The sequence below is a fragment of the Strix uralensis genome, chromosome 26 (genome assembly GCF_047716275.1).
Source record: "Strix uralensis isolate ZFMK-TIS-50842 chromosome 26, bStrUra1, whole genome shotgun sequence".
Taxonomy (NCBI): domain Eukaryota; kingdom Metazoa; phylum Chordata; class Aves; order Strigiformes; family Strigidae; genus Strix; species Strix uralensis.
This window is the reverse complement of record NC_133997.1, coordinates 2,796,433-2,816,700: the sequence shown is the minus strand read 5'-3', so window position 1 is coordinate 2,816,700 and position 20,268 is coordinate 2,796,433. Positions and strand designations below refer to the sequence as shown.

At 54.5% G+C, this 20,268-nt stretch overlaps 1 protein-coding gene across 2 annotated transcripts; it reads left to right on the top strand.

Moving 5' to 3' along the window:
* Window positions 1-3,164: 3,164 nt before the first annotated feature.
* THY1 (Thy-1 cell surface antigen) lies at window positions 3,165-20,268 on the top strand. 2 transcript variants are annotated; one of them, XM_074851020.1, is made up of 4 exons: window positions 3,165-3,185; window positions 16,861-16,942; window positions 17,076-17,411; window positions 18,075-20,268. In XM_074851020.1, the coding sequence occupies exons 1-4, from the start codon at window positions 3,183-3,185 to the stop codon at window positions 18,185-18,187; spliced, it is 534 nt and encodes a 177-aa protein (XP_074707121.1). In that variant the 5' UTR covers window positions 3,165-3,182; the 3' UTR covers window positions 18,188-20,268. The 2 variants fall into 2 exon arrangements, with proteins under 2 accessions (XP_074707121.1, XP_074707122.1); XM_074851021.1 differs by lacking the exon at window positions 3,165-3,185 and adding an exon at window positions 14,423-14,519.

Here is a 20,268-nt window from a genome sequence, read left to right as displayed (position 1 = left end):
GTTTCTAACTCCTTTCAGCTGGTTTCAGTGTAAATTCCCTCACATATCTCCACGGCAAAAGCAATTAATATAGTATTAAGGGGAATGGAGGAAGAAGCTAGCTCTATCAAACCATTGCTTTGCATGAGGAGGACACATGGAGACTTCAGCGCAGTCTTTGTTGGCCTTTCACACTTGATTAATTCGTGTTTATAAGGCTTTGCTTCATTTGAATGGAGCTTTTTGTGATTTATTTCTAATATATTTTCAGAAATGTAGCCCCGGCTTGCCAGCGCAGACAGGAATTGCATTAAAATATCTGTGGGTTGGTTCCTAGCATTTATTTACTATTCTTGTAGTAAACAGCAGATTACAATGTTTGTGATGCTTAATAAATCCCCTTTTTGTTAAGTGTATGTTTGTATGTAAGTAGAGCTTTCCCCTGTGTCTGTGTGCATGCATGATTATAATAGCAATGTTGTCCTCTGACAGTACATGTTTTTCATCTAATTCTTTCCCTACCTTTCTCATTTTGCCCATCTCTTTGTCCCCACCTCGGATTTTCACCAACAGAACTTTCCGTTTTTTCCTTTGGTTGCAAATAACTTGCTCTTTGGGGGTTACTAAGGTGTGGCCTCAGAAACACCTATAAGTATTTCTTTCAGGTTAAGAAATAGCAAGAAAGAAAACGTGTCTTATTGACTAAGATGCACAGAAACGCCCATATTTCCCCTGGGTAACAGCTGCGTAGATTCCAGTGACATGTATTTGGAGGAATATGTTTTCTCTATTATTTCCTAGCCTTAGCCTAGATTGTGGTCATGATCCTAAATACTGCTTTTTGAAGTATCTTGCCCAACACACTTTTTGCCTGAAATCTGAATCTCTTCAAAACAGAGATTCACAGCTTTAAATAAATAAATAAATAAATAAATCACACAAAAAAATCTGTCCCATGGAAAGGGTAAAATGACATACCATGCTATGACTGACTCATCACAAACCCCCTCCACTGCTCACATAGCAAAGAACAATGTAAATAAACATAGTTTATGTTTATATGTAAATGAACATAGTAAAAAAAGTATGTAAATAAATATCATTAAAAAAAGTCAAATGATTGACTTTATCCTTAAAAAGCTGAGAAACATACTTGTTCCAAAGGTTGCTAAACCAGCATATAACCCTAAATAGCGATTTAATAATCTCCTGTTTATAAGCTTGTTTTATAAGCTTTATAATCTCATGTTTTATAATCTGGTGTCAGAAAGCTCAGTTTTAGCAATCTAGGAAAATATTGTGATACTCACACTGGCCAGTGCTTTGTATCCAGGAATTTCAAGGCAATGAAACGCACAAATCCGGTTGCAGGGAGAGGAAGGATGCATGCTTAAGAAGCAGAGCTAGAAAGGGATAGCATAAATCTTCTTTTCCACATTTTTTTTCCTATCATTGCACAGGAAGGGTAGAGAAGGGGGGTTTCTTGATAAGTTGGCTTTTGAAAAACACCAAGGAGACCACTGGAAAAAGAGTAATAACTTCCTGGTTGTACACTATACAGCAACAGTATTTTTGCATGTAAAGGGCCTCAAATATTTTGTTTGGAGTTCAAATCCAGAATGATATAAATGCAAGGGTTAATGGATTTGCTCAAGAAATCAAGCTGTGCTGCACCTGTGTGCTGTGAATTGCCCCTCAGGTGCTGCCAATGAGGGCTCCAGCCCCCAGCACCCCAGGAATGCAGCTGGGATCCCTATAGGTAGCTTCCCAGCAGTGGGTGGGGGTTTCTGCTTGTGCTGCTGTCTGGTGTGAGGGAGCTGAGAGGTGCTGGAAGGGTCCTCAGTATGTTTGTGATTAAAATTTTAGGAAAAAAGCAGGTAAATACAGATATTTGGCTGGGTCTAAATGTTTTCAGAAACAGTAGAAGTTCCTAAAATATCTTTTAGGATTGTGGGCTTCATGATGGAGCCTACATTTTACTTAAGTGGTTACCTAGGGTGGGTAGGATATTCATCATGTTTTTGTAGCTCTGAGTTAACAGTTACAGTGCTGAGGGAGGGCTAGTGGGGCTGGGTGGTCCTGGAAGTGCTGTAATGCCAGCGGGAGCTGTGCCTGAGCAGGAGAGTGAGGGAGCGCACAGAAGATGTGTAAGGGGATGGGGCTGCAGCCTGGGTGATGTGGTGCCTGCTGTTGCAAACCAGATGGCTTGGTGCCTGGGGAACTGTGGGTGCTTCAAAAGGACTATAGAGGGTTGCTGTTCAGGACTGACTTTAGGATGTCTTTGCAGAGCCCTGTCTCCTCTTTCTAGCTCTGGAGATCTTTGGGGGGCCCTGGGGAAGGCTAGGGGATTGCTGAAGGGAGGCTGGTCTACCCTATAATTGAACATAACAACAGACTGTGATGATGAATCTTCCCTGTGCTTGGTGAGACTGGGGGGGGTAGCTGCTCTGAGTTTGTGTGGCGTGCTGGTAGCCTGCTTTCTGGACCAGATTTGTCAGGCGATATAAATGGTCTTGGGGGTGCAGAGTCTAATCTGAGACTGGGGGGAGGCACTCTGCAGCACCAAGATGACCCTTGGGTGGTTAAGCCTGTGTTAGTGGTGGGCTTTGGCCTTTATTTAGACTAATTGCCAGTGTGCTTACTCTGGGATAAACACTTGTGGAACCTTTCCCAGTGGTTTGACCCTGGAGGCTTGAGTAGGTGTGTGGGGGGTGAGCTTCTTCCCTTCCTGGGGGCTCTCTGCTGGCACTGTCTGTGCCTCCCCGAGCAGTGATGGAGCTGTAAGGGGCTCCCAGTGCTGAGCAGTGGGTGGGAGGCTGGTCCTAGTCCAACCCTGTCCCGGTTTTGTCTGGGATAGTGTTAATTTTTCTTCTTAGTAGCTAGCGTAGTGATGTGGTTTGTATTCAGTAAGGGATTTGGTATGAGAAGAATGTTGAAAGCACACTGATATTTTCAGTGGTTGCTAAGAAATCAAGGACTCCGACTTCCCATGTCCTGACAGGGTGCAAGTAGCTGGGAGGGAGCACTGCCAGAGCAACAGACCCAAAGAGGTCGGTGCAATATTCCATATCATAAAATGTCATGCTCAGTGTATAGAGGAGGGTCGGCCGGGAAGTGGAAGCTCTTGTTTCCAGGACTGTGGATTTGAGATCTTGGCTTCCCTGGGATTGCTAGCTGGGAACAGGCTGGGCATCAGCTGGCAGATGGTGAGCAATCGCACTGTGCATTACCTGTTTGTATTTTCTGTTCTTATTATTATATTTTATTTCAATTATTAAACTGTGTTTATCTCAACCTACAAGGCCCCTTACCTTTCCCCCTCTAATTCTCCCCTCCACTGCCTGGGCAGGGAAGGGTGAGTGAGTGGCTGCGTGGTATTTGGCTGCTGGCTGGGTTTAAACCATGACAGCCTTGGGATGTGGGCTGGGAGCTTTCCAGGCAGCCTGCCTGGCCAAAGGCCTTTTCAACCGCTGCAGACACGGGTATCTCTTGTGGGGCCCACTGGACACAAAATAATGCCATGAGAAACCTAGAAAAAGAACTGGAGAGAGACAGCTGCTCTGCCAGACCCAGCATTGTGTGTCACCACTGGTATCTGTGCATTGCCTGCTGTAAAGCTGTCCCCTGCCTTGAGACTGTTCCCTTTCAACAAAATTTCTGGTACCTTTTTAGAGTACAGCTGTAGCAGACTGCTGTTTTGCATTGATTGGTGCTGGATCCACATGTTGCTGGATCACCTGGCAATGAAAGCATCACCCAGACCAAGGCACAGAGAGATTTTAGTCTCATTTGCTGGCACATGCAGAGCTGTTTGTGCTGGCTGTGTCAGCTGCAGGAGCACAGATGATAGCCTATCTGGCTTATCCTGCTAGGACAAAGCTTCCTCCTTCAAAAAAACCCAAACATAATACCAGAACACACCTGGATCAGCAGAGTGAACTTACACTGATTCAGCATTTCATGTCGGCACAGTACCTCCAACCTGGTAGCAGGCACCCAAGGCCTTGATGTGAGCTTCCAGTTCCACTAAACATCAGCTCTTTAACTCCTGAGTGCCAAGACCCTCTAGAGAAGATAATTCATGAATCTGCTATGGGGGTCCTGCTTTGCCTTGCTCAGGAGTTCTTCTTGAGTATTGGAAACAGAAGCCTCAAGTCCCCTGGAGTTGAGATAATGGGATGGCTCAGCACCTCACCTATATATAATCCTGGTCTATATATAATCCTGGCCTGCCCTTTGCCTATGGTTGTCAGCCTGGTCTTCAAAGCCTCTGTGCAAACTGTTTTCCCACCTGCTGTGCTGAGAGAAATGATGGAGTAGCGGGACTTGAATGCTACCCTGTTATTCAAAGTACACTGACTCATTGCTCAAAGTTTTCCTTTCTGTAGCTGCCTGAGCAAGCTGAAGGGTATGGCCTGGCTCGGTTTTATAGGCAGAGAACCCTTGGCCCTGGTGCCTCTGCTGACTCAAGGCTGCTGGTTTGTCTCTGGCAGTTTTCCCCACCCCTAAAATGACTGCAGTGGTTGCCCAGGCTGGTGGGATCCCTGGGGGATACCCACAGGGTTCCAATCTGACCCAGGACTTTGTTTAAAGGAAAAATGTACATTTTCCTGCTAACCACAAGAACCTCTTTGCAGGTAGAAAGATCAGAGAGATCTATAAAAGCAATGCTTAAAAATGCATGGAGAACCAGCCTTATTTCCTTCACTTTTATAGCTCTTTCTGACCAGTGCAAAGTAGCATACTCCCTTCGGAATCATTACTGGCAGGGGAATGATACTGCCAAAGCATTTGTTCTGGGAAAACTGGAGCATAAATGTGGAAAACATTAAAATGGATGTGTTTATGTGAAAATCATCTTAAGTGGGGGCATATGGTTGAAAACTTTGGGAAATCACATCAGGGCACATAATGCTTATTTTGAGGGTTTTTTTTTTAAATAAAGGAAATGAGAGGGCGTCTGGTGTGAAGCTGAGCACTAGAGTAGCCCATGGGCTGGCTGGAGCGAAACAGGAGGACTGCACCAGCATCTGGCTGGGAAGGGCAGGTGGGAAGGAGATGAGGTGCCTGGGCCCGGATGCTGGGGAGGAAGAGATCATGCAGGCATGAGGGCAGTGGGGGGCAGAGCAGGGACGGATGGTGTGCCATGGTGCAGGATGGCAGAGCAGGGATGGATGGTGTGCTATGGTGCAGGGGGGCAGAGCAGGGATGGATGGTGTGCCACGGTGCAGGGGGGCAGAGCAGGGATGGATGGTGTGCTATGGTGCAGGGGGGCAGAGCAGGGATGGATGGTGTGCTATGGTGCAGGGGGCAGAGCAGGGATGGATGGTGTGCTATGGTGCAGGGGGGCAGAGCAGGGATGGATGGTGTGCCACGGTGCAGGGGGGCAGAGCAGGGATGGATGGTGTGCTATGGTGCAGGGGGGCAGAGCAGGGATGGATGGTGTGCCATGGTGCAGGGGGCAGAGCAGGCAGGGTGTGCTGCTGGCGAGGAGTTGTGGTGTGAACACAGAGCTGGCCTGGGCAGGAGAGCCAGCGGGTGCCACGTGTGCTGCCGAGGGGGCTGCGAGCATCCCGGGGTGGGGGGGCCCTGCATGCCACTAAGGGGGCTGCAAGCATGCCAAGGGTCGCAAAGGGGTGTCGGGTGACCTGGGGGTTGCAAAGGGGGTGTCAGGTGTCCCGCGGGTCTCCGACAGGGCTGCACAGATACGCAACAGTGGGGAAGGGTGTATATCCCCACACGATGGAGGAATTTTTCTCTGTGGGAACTGGTTTTAGGCTGTTTGCCATCTTCTAGATCAGAGATTTGGTGGTGGTGGCTTTGTGCCTCACTATGTTTGTTTCATTGCACAGGAGAGAGAGCATCTGGACCCCAGGATCCGACATTGTCCTTTCTGTCCAGGAACAGCATCTGTGACTTCCCTTTTTCCCGTTACTCAGTGTTCTGGGTCCTCAATAAAATGCTTTTTCAAACTCTGCATTATACTCACAGCAATTTTCACACCCAATTTTTTTGTTACTCACGCTCATAAGAGTTTTTTTACCTTTGCAACAGCAGTTGCAGTTTGGCCAAAACCAGGACAGTGTTTGTCCTCGGTGCTTCCGTGTGGAGCCTTGGGTATCATGAGGTGGCGTCCAGATAAGTGACGCTGCAATACCACAGTGGACATCATCTGGGGCAGAGCTCTGGGACAGCTGGCGGGTGTCCGGAGGCGCTGCAGTCCCTGCCTGACTGGTGTGCAGGGCCCAGCCCCACTTGCCCAGCCACTGGGCACCCTGTCTGGCCTGGAAGTGGGACTCCCTGGGCAGAGTTTGTGTACCCGCTGGAGCAGAGGATTTGCTTGAACAAGAGGATGCCCAAATTCCTTTCAAATTAAAAAAAAAAAAAAAGGGGGAGCATGGCTCTACTGCTGCACTTGGGGTTATTTATGCATGTGTTCTATTCTGCACTTGCTTGTAAATAGCTCTCAAAGCCTGTCATCACAAAAATACTAGAGCAGAGAGGTGAGCGGTGAAAGGAGGGAGGGTTTGTGAGGCTGCGTGGCGGTACGGCAGTATTTTGGGGGTCTGGAGTGGCTGCTTGCAGAGCTTGGCTGAACACACTAGAAGGCAGGTGAGGTTCTGCAACTCTGACTGTGCCACAGCCTGTTGCCAGGTGGTTTGTTTACAGAAAAAGATAAAGCTCTGCACTTAACATACAGGATATTGTTAAGCTGTTAGAAGCAATACACAGATTGATAAACCATGTAAATTATCTTAAAAGAATAGGAGAGTAAGTTAATTGTAATCAAGTGCTGGCTGGCAGGATCCCAGACTCCATTAGGAATAAATGTTTAGCCAGGTGGTGTGTGTAGCTTCTGATTTGGAACACGCTCAAGCTATCTGAAGCCTCACGGAGAGATTCCTTCCAGTAACCAGAGGCAGGGCGGTGTTTACTTTTTGCAGTAAAGACTTTTTAAAAGTTGCAGAGGTTTATGGTACGTGGCTATACAGTTTTTCAGCTGTCAGTCCCAGAGGAAAGGGCCTCTAACAGAGCAGCTAAGCTTGTCCCAGCATCTGGTGTCCCTGGAAAATATGAAGGGTTTGGAACAAACCCACTGTTTCATGAGAGTGACAGCTTTGATGTGAAACTCCTGGGGGGCAGAGGTTTTGGTGTCACTTAAAAGAGTCGATTGGCAGCTGTTGAAATGCTGAGGTGGGATCTCACCAAGAGCAGTTAGCGCAGAACGGACAGCACGGCTGTGGTACCTTCGCTTTCCTCCATGGGGGCCTCACCAGTGACATCCTCCTTTCAAGCTGTTTTGGTTTGATGCTTGTGGTTACGGAGCAGACAGTACTTCCCATTTTTGCTGTTGTCCCTCAAAGTGAGAAGAGTGTTGTTCTGTTTCTTGTCGTGTACGTTGTGCTACCAGGCCAAACTTAAGTGTACTAGATATGGAAGGGCCTCAGCTTGTTCAGTTACCGATGCTTTAGATAAAGCAGTAATAGCTCAGAAAGATGACGAGATAGTGATGGGGAGCTAATCTTCTTTCCAACACACAAACCAAAACTGCATTTAAGGTTTATCTTCCTACGGAAATGACGGTGATAGGGTGAAACTTACAGTTAAGAAAGATTTTGCTGCAAACTTATGCTTGCAAATGACAAAGTGCACTCAATACAAAAGGCAGTCCTCAGATTTGACTAGGGAGGAAATGTGTTTTATGGACGTTTTTCAGAAGAATTCGAAGTTGACCTTGGAGTTGGTTTCCTAAGTTTAAGGTTACCAACAGCTTTGTATGAATTAGGCTTATGCTAAATCTCCAACTAAACTTTCCCCAACACTTCTTGATATTGATAATTCATCTCCAGAGACTGGAGTTCTTTCAGTACAGAAAATGTTCTCAAAAGGATACTTTTTGAGGACAACTGAGGCCTCTTTAACACTGTTCATCACAACACTGGAGTTCCAGCCCTGGAACTCTCAGACCAGTCTCTGGTCTGAGAGGCAAACTCATTTATCCTGCTTTATCACCTTAGAGGCAAAGCAAGTCTGTAGCTGGGCAAAATCTTGCACTTCCTTCCACTTCTCTCCCATTGGTTAAGTGCTTAACTATGGTTAACTATAGTGGTTAACTATGAAGGCTGAGCTGCTCCTGGCCCGTGGGGCCAGAGCTCTGGCTGAGTGTTGCTTTTCCTTGGCAGGGCCCCCCTTTTGAGCAAATTTGGGCTCCCTAGAAGTGCTCGTCTTTGGTGCTCCAAAGGTGCAGAAACACCTGGGGAGGTTTCCACAAGAGCTGTTGCATTGTGAGGCAAGAGGCTCATGCTGGGCTGAGGCTGGGCCCTCTTGCCTGCTTTGACTGACAGTAGGATGGAAAAAGCCCAAGACAACAGCATTTTCAGACATTTGATATTGTAACACTGTTGGAAACAATCTTCTGTGCTATAGCATAAATGAAGTGATTGTGACTGTGCTGGAGGGCCTCCCACTGCTGCCATGCTGCTTGTATATTGAAGAGCACTCACACCAGCATAGTTCTTTAGTGAGTGCCTGGGTAACTCCTCCACTGCTACAATCAAGTTTTTTTTTTTTTCCCCTTTCATTTCTAACTTTTACCCATGGTTTTAAGTTTAGTTTTACAAAAGCTCATTGACTCCTTTTGACTTTGCTGTCTTTTTTCACAATCTGTCTCCTAGAGACTAGTACTTATAATCAGAGGGTTGGCCTGGACAAAAAAAAAGAAAGCAATTTCTTCAGGACATGTTTTTCTGTGGCAAAACTGAGATATGAAGCAACCCACATCCTGTCCCTGAAGGAGACTGTAGAAGAGGTGGTGATGGGGGACTCGGGCATCCCAGCTCTGCCGCAAGAGCCCAGAAACACAAGGTTCTCCAGCCTCCTAAGCAAACAGAAGCAGACAACAATGGGTAAAAAGCTGCCTGGGAAGTGTTTGAAAATCTCCCTCTGCTCCAAACAATTTGTCATTATGGACTGGGAGGAATCGCTGAGTGACTAAGTACAGCACAAGTCTGGTTGCACGGCCAGATGTGGCTGGAGGGATGCTGATGTTTGTGGCTGGGTGCCGAGAAGAAAGGTAACGCAGAGCGCAGGGCTTGCAGAGTGCCTCCCAGGAGAGCCAGCACCAGGTCTGGGCAGACGCTTGGGTGTCCTTGGGGCAGAAGGGGTAAGGAGGCACAACAGCAGCGCCGGCTCGCTGGCTCCTATGGGCTGCAGAGAAGGCAGGGAGCAGGGGGAAGCCCTTCCTCGCTCAGCCGGGTACACGCTCCCATTGTCCTTGCTAACAATGGGGGAGATGAGCGGGCTCTGGAGCTGATGACACAAACCCAAGTGCGGGCAGCAGCTGGCTGGCTGCTAAAGGGAAGCACTGTGTGTGCTGCAGCAACAGCCCCTGCCCTTCCAGTGCTGCCGGGGGGAGAGCCAGGCCTCCTGACAGTCTGCAGCCTGCAGAACCGAGCTCTGTTCTGTGCCTGGAAGGGGCAAACCTGCCTGCCTGCCTTCAACCTGCCTCCCTCCAGAGTGAGGAGCTTCCCGGCTGGCTTGGAGCACAGCGGGGATGCTGCAGGCAGCTGCTTCCAGTAGCTCTTCTCTGGAACTATCTGCGGGAACCTGTGTGGTGAGAATTAACCACTCTGACCCAATGGTTTCTTCATAAATAAAGAACGCTAATAAACAGTTTCCTTTCCTTAAGGCCCAGCAGGTAGGAGGAGAAAATTCAGGGAAGCTATTTCCATTTTCTGTAGCTTGCATTATTCATCTCTCCTGAGACAGAGAGGAGAAAGCTAGGCTGGGGATGGGAAGCAGAAGCAGCACTGTGCTCTACGCCTCTCTCTCTGTCCAGCATCTTCCTAGGAGGTCCCTAAGAGCTCCTCCTTTCCCACACAAGTACATTTCCCCAAAACAAGTGGGTTTAAAGTTGCTCCGGGAATCAGCTGGCTGTCTGGGGCTTCTAACGCTGCACAACCTGGCATCAGCCCCCACAGGTACACCCCTTGATTGCCATCTTAAGGGGGGGCAGGCAGTTGTGGTGTGTCACAGGGTAAGGTGTTCAGCAGGTGGAGGAGTTTCACCCCCTGAAGTGGCATCTTTTCCCAGTTCCACCTCTCTGTCTGTGTTAACTCTCATACAAAGAGCCCATGGGATGCAGCACCCTTGCAAAGAGGTTGAATACAGGCCCTCTGGCCACTCACCCTGCAGGTAAGAGACATAGATCTGCAAACTCTGAGCTAGAAGTTATCCGCCAAACCTGCCTGATTCCATTGGCAGAGATGTTTCTCCTTCCCCCAGAGACAAGTCTCCCTCTAAGCTCAATCAGGTTTTGCAGGGCATGGTGCAGAAAGCAGCTCTCCCATCCCAGCAGCTGTGTGGGAAAAAACCTAGCCCCTGCCAAGCGCCAGCAGGATGCATTGCTGGCTGCAATGGGAGGCAGTGAGGAGGAGGCTGGAGCAGGCAGCCAAGCACTGCTCCCACTCAGTCTGGGGAGCAGATGGAACAAGCTGAGAGCTCCATGCCTCAGTCAACCCCCTCTTCCAGGCTGAATTGGCTCCTAGTGTCCTGGCTGGCTCCCACAAGGATTTCTAAGTCTCTTGCAGGAAGATTTTAGTGGCCCTGGGCAGGAAGGGCTAGAGGCTGATGGAGATGGTCACCCATTCCTCCAGCTGGACACCAGACTGCAAGGAGAATTGCTCTGCTCTAGTTGGGCAGGAGAGCTGCACTGCTGGGATCCTGCCTGGTGTCTCCCAGATCCCAGTAGGGTGGAAAGGCAGCAGTGCCAGATGAGACAGGGATTTACTATGGGGGATCCTACACCATAGTGAATACTCACCGCTGGCAGCCTCCCTTAAAGACAAGCCACTGCAACAGGCAGGAGGGGACAACATCCCCATTTGGGGACATTCTCACGTGACTGGGTGTGAGCACAGAGCCAGGACTTTCTGCTAGCCAGAGCGTGCAGGAAAACAGAACAGAGGGAAGGGAGGGGTGTCAGTGCAGGGACTGGAGCTGATTCCTCATGGGCACTTCCTAGCCCTGGATCACTCTCTGTTAGACTGAGGTCTTCAGTCTCTGGGGCTTCTCTGTACCCGGGAAGCAGCCATAAAACAGGCAGAGACTACCAAGAAGGAGCTCTGCACACTGCAGGCAAACCACCCTGGCAAAGCTGGGGCTTTGTGCCAGCCAGCCGTCTCCTTTGCTAGGCTAACATGGCTGCTCGAAGCACGGCAGAGCCCAGGGCAGTGTTGCAGCAGTAGCCCTGCCTGCCCCTGTTTTCCATGGCTGTGTGCTGCGTGCAGGAACGAGGGGAGCACAGTCTCCTCCAGCCCTGCTCTGTGCAGCAGTGCCACAAAGCCCAGGGGCGTCATATCTGGGCCATGCTACATATAGCATCCGCGGGGCCTCACTGGGCTCCCGAGGGCCATTCTGTCTCTCCAGTCAAGGGCAAAGCTCTTCTGCAGCCTCCCTTTGTTGTCCCTCAAAGAAGGGGTGGGAAGGGCCTGGGTTTGGCTTAGTGCGGTGAGAAGCACAATTCCTTTGCAGCCCTCCTGTCAGCTGGAGCTCTGGGGCCTGGCCCGCCTGCCAGGCAGAGTGGGGACGTGCAAGGGCAGGCGCTGCACTGCGAGGCAGGTGAGCGTTTCCATCAGTCAAGCCTAGAGCTTCGATCTCTGCCAGATCTGCCAGATCAATAGCACTGATTCTCGGATGCCCTCCCTTACCCCTCCATCCCGTAACTCCCCAGCTCTAATGGCCCTGCAGAGGATGCCAGGTGTCTCTCCCCAGGAGCGCTGCCCCTGGCCCTGTTGGCCTGGCCCTCACCCCTCCCCTCCCCAGCAATTAGCAGTGGGGCAGCAAATGGTTGCGGGTAGGGACGGGCTGTGTGGGCATCCTGCTGGAATGTTTTGAGCAGGACCCAGAGTGTAGTGCTGTGCAGTGATTCATGAGCAGGAGGGAGAGGGAGAGACGCTTGCCCTCCTTCCCGTGTTTGGGGGTAGGCTGAGGGCAGGGGAGAGCTGTTCCTCTTGGGAAGGATGTGCACCCACTTTTCTCCTAGAAGAAGGGCGTCCCCTGCAGCAGGATGTCCTTGGGGCAAGGCCAGGTTTTAACTGCTGCAGCAGCACCAGACACCCGAGTCATGGTCCCCCTCAGTGCCTCTGTCCCCAACCTGCCTCCTGCTGCTACTGGGAATGGTCCTTGAGCTACCGGGAGCAGTGATGCCTCTAACACACTCCAGCAGAGCAGAAGGACTCCCCACATACCCCGTCTTTCTCTCCAGACAGGAGATAGGGGCAGTTTGGCTGGTCTGAGCTCCTAGGAAAGCTGTCTGTGCCCTGCCTCTGCCTGCTTGTCTGTCTGTCCTGCTGCATCGACCCATGCCTGCTGGTATCTACGCTGCTGTGCTGCACTGTGTCTGGCTGGCTACTGCCTTGCCCCTGTTTATGCCTGGCTGACTGTCTCTGTCTGACACCTGCCACTGCAAACGCTGCCTGCCCCCCTCTCCATTTGTCTGTCTGTCTGTCATCATTAGATTTTCTCCTCCCCACCCTTCTCTTTTCCTTTGGCCACTATCTGGAGGCCTCTGCATTGAGTGTGACTTGGGGACTGATTTTCTCTGGTTTATGGATAGCAGCCAGACTGCAATCTGCAGTGAAGGGACTATCCAGCTGGAGAACCTCTGCAAGGAGCCTCCTGCAAACACCTAGGCAGGATGCTGGCTGCCAGCACTGCCCAAAAACTGCACAATCACGCCTGCCTCCACAGCACCGCCAGCCAGAGATTTAAAGGAAGCTGAAATCTCTTGCAATGGGACTTGGGCAACTGCAAGCCTCCAAAAGCCTTTGAGCTTGAATTCCCTGGCTGCCTGCACTCACATAGCTGGGGGTGGAGGTGTGGAGATGTGGGGCTAGATGTAAAAGGGACCGGTGTGTGTGCGCACGTGTGTGTGCGTGGTTACGTGTGCTGCTCCACATCACAGCTGTGTTTGTGCTTGCGTTTTTCGCACCCTGATAATGTGGCAACACTCCTCTTATGTTTGTCTGTTTGCACGGTATCGATCTGCTTCCAGTCGTGTTAGTGGTGGCTTTCTGTGTCAGTTTGCCATGCCTTTAACCCCACCCGTGGCCAGCACTGTGTGTCTGCACCATCCTGGGTCACCAGCGTAGCTGTGGTGCTGTGCACGTGCAGCTGAGTATGATCCCTCAGCCAGGGACTGTTTGACACCCAGCTGCCACAGCAGGTAGGGTCAGGCCTTTGCCCTCCTCGCGGCAGCACGCTGCTGTACGCTCCTGGGCATCACGGGCCCCCTGGCCAGCCTGGGTGTCTGGCCCCATTTGGGGCAGCACGCCTGGAGCCCACGTAGTGAACAAGCAGCCGGAGCCAAAATTTTGTAGAATTAGCAAAACCCCACTGCACAGCCAGCTTGCAAAACCTCAGCACTCGAATGGCACCTGGGATCAGGTTCTGCTGGAGCAGAATATGACTTTTCAGATCAACTTTCACAGTGCCAGCCCTTTTTGCAGAGCCCAGCTGGGGGTGAGGACAAGGCAGGCCATCCTGCATGCCTTTGCTCCTCCCTGGGGTGCCTTGGGACCCAAACTCCTGGGAGAGCAGCTCCCTGCTGCTGCCCTCCTCTCCTGTCCTCTCCGCCTTGCCCAAGAGCAGGGAAGAGGTCTTCTGCCAGGCCGCTTTCTGGGTCCGAAGACATTCAGCCTGTGCACCCGCAGCCCTGCTTAGCCCCTTCCCAGCCGTGCAGTGACAGGAGCTGTGGGGAGCACGCCCCTGTCTGCATCTTCATTGCTACCAGTCCCGGGCCTAAAACTGAAGGCTTGTGGCCAGTGGCATCACAGACAGAGCTTCAGCTGTGTCCCCCGCCGTTCCCACCACCGTTTCCCAGGTGGAGGAGACCTGTGTCACATGGGTCTTTGGTGACTTGGTGCAGGCTGGCCTCCTCGGGCACCTGAGCTCTACCCATCTGGGGAGGGGGAATACCTCCCCCCTCCTCAGCAAAGCTCTTCTTGCCACCCCCGAAGCACCCCCCTTTCGCAGCCAAACGACTCCCACGTTGCTGGGGAGGATGAGGGTTGGCAGCTCTTCTGCGAAATGTGATGTTCCCATGGCGATGGGGATCTGCCGCCCTTTCTAATCTGCGGAAAGAGGGGAACGGGGGGAAGGGGGGGGGGGGGCGCCCAACGGGACCTCCCGCACCAGTGCGTGCCCCGCCCGGGCCAGGGCTGGGGGTCCCCCCCTTGCCCCCCCCCGCCCCGGGGCTTCCTTCCTCCCCGCCCGGCGCCGCGGCCCGAGCCCCTCGGGGCGGGGGTGGGGGGCGGGGGGGGGGCGGGCAGACCCGCAGAGGCAGGGCCCCCCCCGCCGCCCCCCCCGCGCCGCAGGGCCGGGGGCCGAGCCTGCGTGACGCCGCCCGGCCCTGATTTGCTGGGGCCGCCCGCCCGGCCCTTCCCAAACTGCGGGAGCGCCGCGCCGCCCCCAGCCCCGCCGGGCAGCAGCGCCGGGCAGCAGCGGCGGCAGCGCCGGGCAGCACCGGACAGCGCCGGCAGGTAGGCACGGCCCCCCCCGGACACCCCCCGGCCCCGCCACCCCCGCCGGCGGCACGGAGAGGGGTCGGCGGCCCCCCCGGAGTGCGGCGCAGCCCCTCGCTGCCGGCCCCGCGGCGGGATGCTCTGCCCGCCCCAGGATGCCGGGGAGGATGCAGCGGGCGGCGGCCACCGAGGGAGACGCTCTCAGGTTTTTTCGCAGTGGTACCGGTGCCCCCCCCCCCCCCCCCCCCCCCGCCTCCCCTCCCCGCTCCCGGGATCGGGACTGCGGCAATCCGCTGTGGGCACGCCTGCCACCACACGCGTGCCCGCTCCCTACGCGGGGGGAGCCCCACTGGCGCCCCGACCCCTCCTGCCCCTCGCGTCGCCCACCTCGCCCTTCGCTGGCACCCACGCACACGCCCTGCACAGCCGGGAGCCCCCCGGCACCTCCCTTGGTGCTGGCAGCCCCCCCAGAGCACCGCCAGCTCCCCAGGCTCTTGTGTTCTCTCAGCCCATCAGTCCGGCTCTCCTCCTCCCCGGCACCCCCACCCACCCCACCCCTATCCCCACAGCCCGTTTGTCACCCTCGGCTTGTCGCGATGGTGGGCACAGAGGTACCACCGTGGCATGGCCCCGAGCAGGTGGTAGAGACCTCTCCGGAAAGCTTTGCCCCGCAAGAACTGGGGTCACTACTGCTGCCGTCCTCGTGGGCCCCGTCCCCCCACAAAGCCCCTGGGATCACGCAGGAGCGAGAGTCTTCTGCCTAGCGCAGCTCCCGGCACCGCTGTCAGGGGGAGAGGAGGGGTACAAGGGATCCAAGGGCTCATGAACCCAGAGCCTAGAAGATCTGAGTGCTCTTGCACATAGACGGGAGGAAATCCCCTCTCTGGGAGCTTCTTTGCACTGATTTTCTGGAGGAAAGCCTGGCTGTGACCTAGATAGTGTCCCAGGACATTCAAAGAGGAGCGGGTCGAGGCTGAGAAATGACAAGGGATGGGGCCAGTTTCTAGGAACCCAGAGGAAACTCGGGTAGTCTCCTCCATCATGCCTTTGCCCCCATTTGCAACCTCTTGGTTGTCAAGACCAAACAGAAGGGAATTTTTCTTCCTGGCCGGGGTTTGGGGTTGCAGACATAGGGATCTTTCACAGCTTCAGAGTGAGCAAATGGTTTTGGTATTTCCTCTTAGAATGTTATACGAAAGACCCAAAAAATGCTAAAAACAAAAATCCAGCTGACTGCAGTGCAGGCAGTTCCTAGCTCTTCCCTGGATGCTTAGCCAAACTCAGAGGGAGCAAACTGGGGGTCTGCCATCCCCTCTGCCAGCCTGGAATCCCGAAGGGGTGTTAATTCACCTCTCCCTCTTGGACCTGGCCCCACATCCCCAGCCCGGAGGACCGACTGCAGGGCGCTCAGTGTGTCCTTCAGCCCCGGCGTCTGCTTTGCTGCTCCCCCACCCTCTCCCTCCATTCCGCATGTCTGCGGCTGGATTCCCCATGCGGCTGTTTGGCTGGGCTGCAAACCTTTAATTCATTCCTCTCAGCTGGATTGGACTGTCAGCAGCCCTGGGGTTTTGATGGCACATCTGTGGGCCCCTTACCCACACAGACCAGGAGGCAGCCTGAAGAAAGACAGATGCCGGGCCAGGGACCTGGAGGGTGGACTCTGCCACCCCAAAACCCTTCCACACTGGCCAGGCAGGCTCGGCTCAGCCCCCGGAGACTTGGTGCCATCCTTCAGCAGTCTTGGCTCCCTGTCCAGCTGCCGTGTCCCTCCTTCTCACTGCTCTTGGCCCCTTTCCCTCACTGCATCGCAATGAGTCATCTTTGCTGAGCTCACCCGCTGGAGCCGCAGCGGGGCTGGCCGGCCCGGAGCCCGCCGGCGCCGAGGGAGGGTCGCTCACCTGGCAGCACGCTTGCCCGGAGCTGCAGCCCCCTGCCCACGATGTGCAGGCACCGGCGCACATCCTGATTTCTCCTGCCTGTCCCTTGACTGGGCACCCAGCCTGGGCACGGAGCAGAAGGAGGGGAAGGCAGCACACGCAGGCCTCGCTGCAGGCAGCTGCAGGTCTGTGCCACACTCATTTAATGTCGGGGGAGCGGGGTGGGGGGAGAAATCCAGACAGGGAAAAGGGAGTGTTGCCTGGGGATACGGAAAAGTGATGCTGGCCAGACACACAGTGCCCGATTCCCTAGCTCATTGTGGGGCCAGACCGTCCCTGTGCAGTGAATCAGACATCATGATGAGGAGCAGGCTACAGAGCATCATTTGTGTGAGAAGAGGCAGCCTGCCCACCTGTGCCACGTGTGCCCAAGTCTGCACCACCGAGTGCCAGGCTAACTGCCTCTCTCTCTCCCTGCCCAGGCTCCCCTCCCAGTGACAGCCACCGCCAGGCACCTCAGCGGAGAGATGAACCCCACCGTCGGCATCACTGTCATCCTGACAGGTACAGCCGGCAGATGCGCATCCCCTCCCCGCCCTCCAGTGAGCTCGGCCCAGAGCAGCCAGGCAAGGGCCAGGAGGCTGCATGGCCATCCCCAGTGCTCACTCTTCCCTCTCCAACCTCTTGCCTCTCACAGTCCTCCAGGCCGCCCACTGCCAGATGGTCAAGGACCTGAGTGCCTGCCTGCTGGGCCAGAGCCTCCGGGTGGACTGCCGTTATGAGAACAAAACCAGCAACCCCCTGACCTACGAGTTCAGCATCACCAAGGACAACAGGAAGCACGTCATCCACAGCACCATGAGCGTCTCCGAGAACATCTACCGGAGCCGAGCCAACGTCACCATGCACAAGAACCTGGTGTGCCTCTACCTGCAGAGCTTCACCACCAGCGATGAGGGTGTCTACATGTGCGAGCTGAAGGCCGCCAGCGACTACACCAGCAACCAGAAAAAGAACATCACTGTCATCAAAGGTGAGACGGGCAGCAGCGCCTGGCCTCAGTCCCTCCTTCCCATCTGCTCCTTGACTTAGCAGGGCCAGCAGAGAAAACCACAACCCCCTGTGGTATCCCCAAACCCTCCCCGAGCCCCGTAAATGCTTCCCAAGCTTTACATGCCCTTCCTACTACAAGCAGAAAGCCCCAGAGATGGCCTCAGTCTGCCCCACCTCAGACTGCTTACCCCTGCCTTTCTCGGGCCCCACCTCGGTGTTGTCCCTTAGATGATGCTTCATAGTCAGTCCCAGCAGATGGGATGAGCCTGCTGGTGAAGACTGAAGAGGTCTGTGGTCCAGAGCAGGAGCGCAGTGGGGATTTGCCATACGTATATCCCACAGGAGCAGTCCTCCAGTTCCAGAGCCCTTCGTCTTACCTGGTGCCCATCCCCTTGCCACCTCAGTCAGGCACCGTCAGGGTTATGCTTCCCAGGGTCTCTGTGCCCCCAAAAGCTTTGCCGCTACATGGGCACAAGGTGGGAGGGGAAACAGGCAAGGGGCCAGGATGAGACTTGCTGCATTTCTGTGGCAGAGAAAAGGCAAGAAGCTGAGTCCCAGTACCCCTTATAACACCCAGCCTGATCCTGTTCCCAAGGGATTTCAATGCAGCTCTTCTCTCCCTCCCCGTTCCCTCTCCTCACAGACAAACTGGAGAAATGCGCCGGCTTCAGCCTCTTGATCCAGAACACTTCGTGGCTCCTGCTGCTTCTCCTTTCCCTGCCTCTCCTGCAAGCTGTGGACTTCGTGTCCCTGTGAAAGGAAAAGCACACACACACGCACGCACACACGCACGCACGCACACACCGAGTACCCCAGCAAACCCGCCTCCCCCGCCAGAACACAGCCCTTGGAAAGAGAAGCTGAATCATTTGGAACAAGTGAAACCTCTCTGTGTTATCTCTATATAGCCGTATATCTAACGCTAACCACCATCCTGTGCCAAGACCCACCATCACACGCACACATGCCCTGCTCCGAAGCATGGTGGCTCTGCTAGGCAGCATTGCTTCTCCCATCACACCTCCCCGCTCAGTAGGCTGGCTGGTTTGCTCTTGCTGGGAGCACTGGAGCCTCAGCCCCGCACAGCCCGCTGCTCCCGTCCCTTTAACTTTTGGGGTTTGCCTGTTCTCAACTGAGGGAAGACAGCTGGATTGGCAGGTAAGAGAGACAGACGATGCGAGAGCGTGCGGAGGGGTCCCCGTGCTGGGTGCTGTGCCCACAGCCCCTGGAGGAAACGGGGCCCCCCCGGTGTCCCCAACCCACCCTGCCCGCTAGCCAAGTGACTCACTGATTTCTCAGCCTGCTTCTGTCACCCTCAGTCACCCTGAGCTGTCGCAATTGCAAGGGGGCACGAGGTGAGTCCTGTCTCAGAGCAAGCTGGGAAGAGACGGGGAACAGGGGAGGCATGGGGTGATGCTGGGCCTGGCTAGGCTGGGCGGAGAGAGGGAAGGGGGTCTAGGAGACACCCATCAAATGCCCCTGCCTCCTTAGGGCTCTTCTGGGGCCCTGCGAGGGGGCTCACTGCAAACGGGCTTTGGCAACAAGTGTTTCCTAATCTGTTTCTAACAGCTGAGCTGGAAGAGAGGCCTCCTCCAGACATCATCTGGTACCTTTGGGCTGCTCGAGCCCAAGACACCACTTGCTCTCCCCAGGGACCAGCCCTTAGCTGTGACGAGAGAATTTCTGCCAGCACCCGCTCGCAGTGGAGGCAAGCAGAGCCTCTCTGAGCTAGCCACAGCCCTGCCTTCGCCCCTGCTCCCCTCCCCGAGGCCCCTGGAGCTGGATCCAGTCAGGCTCGTGGGGAGGGGACTCCCCTCCAGGAGCATGACCCCAAAGTCTCCACAGGGACTCCTTTGCACCATCACCCTGTCTTCCCTGAGGGAACATCTGGGGACCCTGGTTCCTTCCTCATGGCACACGTCCCAGTGCCTGGCCCTGGGCAGGCTCAACAGCCTTCCTCCAGCGCAGTCTTCCTCCAGTCCCACCGTGCTGCTGGGAAGAGCCCATGTGCTCCCTCCCTTCTCCCTGTTCCCTTTCAGCATTTCCCTGTCTCCACTTCAGAGCAGAAAAGGGCTTAAGGGCAGCCCAGCTCTTGGCCACTGCCTCAGTAAGGCCAGGACCTTCCCAGGGGTCAGCAAGAGCAGGAGAGGGATGCTGAGCGCAGCCCGCATCTGCCAGCCCAGGCCTGCCCTGATGCCCCACGGGACCCCAAGGAGCCAGTGGGCTCCCCAAAACCCCTGCCCTGGCCTCCCCAAAACCTGGCACCTCCCAGGCAAGGAGCAGCCCAGTTCCTGGGGAGAGAGACCGGAGGGCTGCCCCGCTGCACCCACACGCAGGGGCAGGCAGGGGCGCAGGACAAGATGCAGACAGGAGCATCGGGGTCCGTGGGGTGCACCCCAGCCCCACTGAGCTACCCGTGCAGCCACAGCTGTGCCACCACGGCTGAGAACAATTCACAGCAGCTGCTCCCCACTCCTTGTTGTTCTCCAGACACTGCGAGCTGCCTCCTACCCCCGTGCCTGTTCCCTGCCCGTCCCTGCCTGCTTGCTTGCTGTCTAGTGCTGCTGAGGCCGTGCCTAGCTGAGGTCTGGCTGTGCCCAGCTCCCTGGGCTTGCTGGTGAGTGCCAGAGCAGGCGCAGAGCCCAGCCGGCAGAGCGCGGATGCGTCTCGAGTCTCATTTTTTTGTGAACATTTGTAGTTGTTTCCACAGCTTATCGTAAAAGAAATTCTGTTAAGGGGGAAAGAAAAAGAACCCTACGAAAAGCAACAACAAAAACCCCCTATCCTCCAGGAGTGTTCCTCTGTCTGCACAATAAAACCCTGGGTTGTGTGTTGGA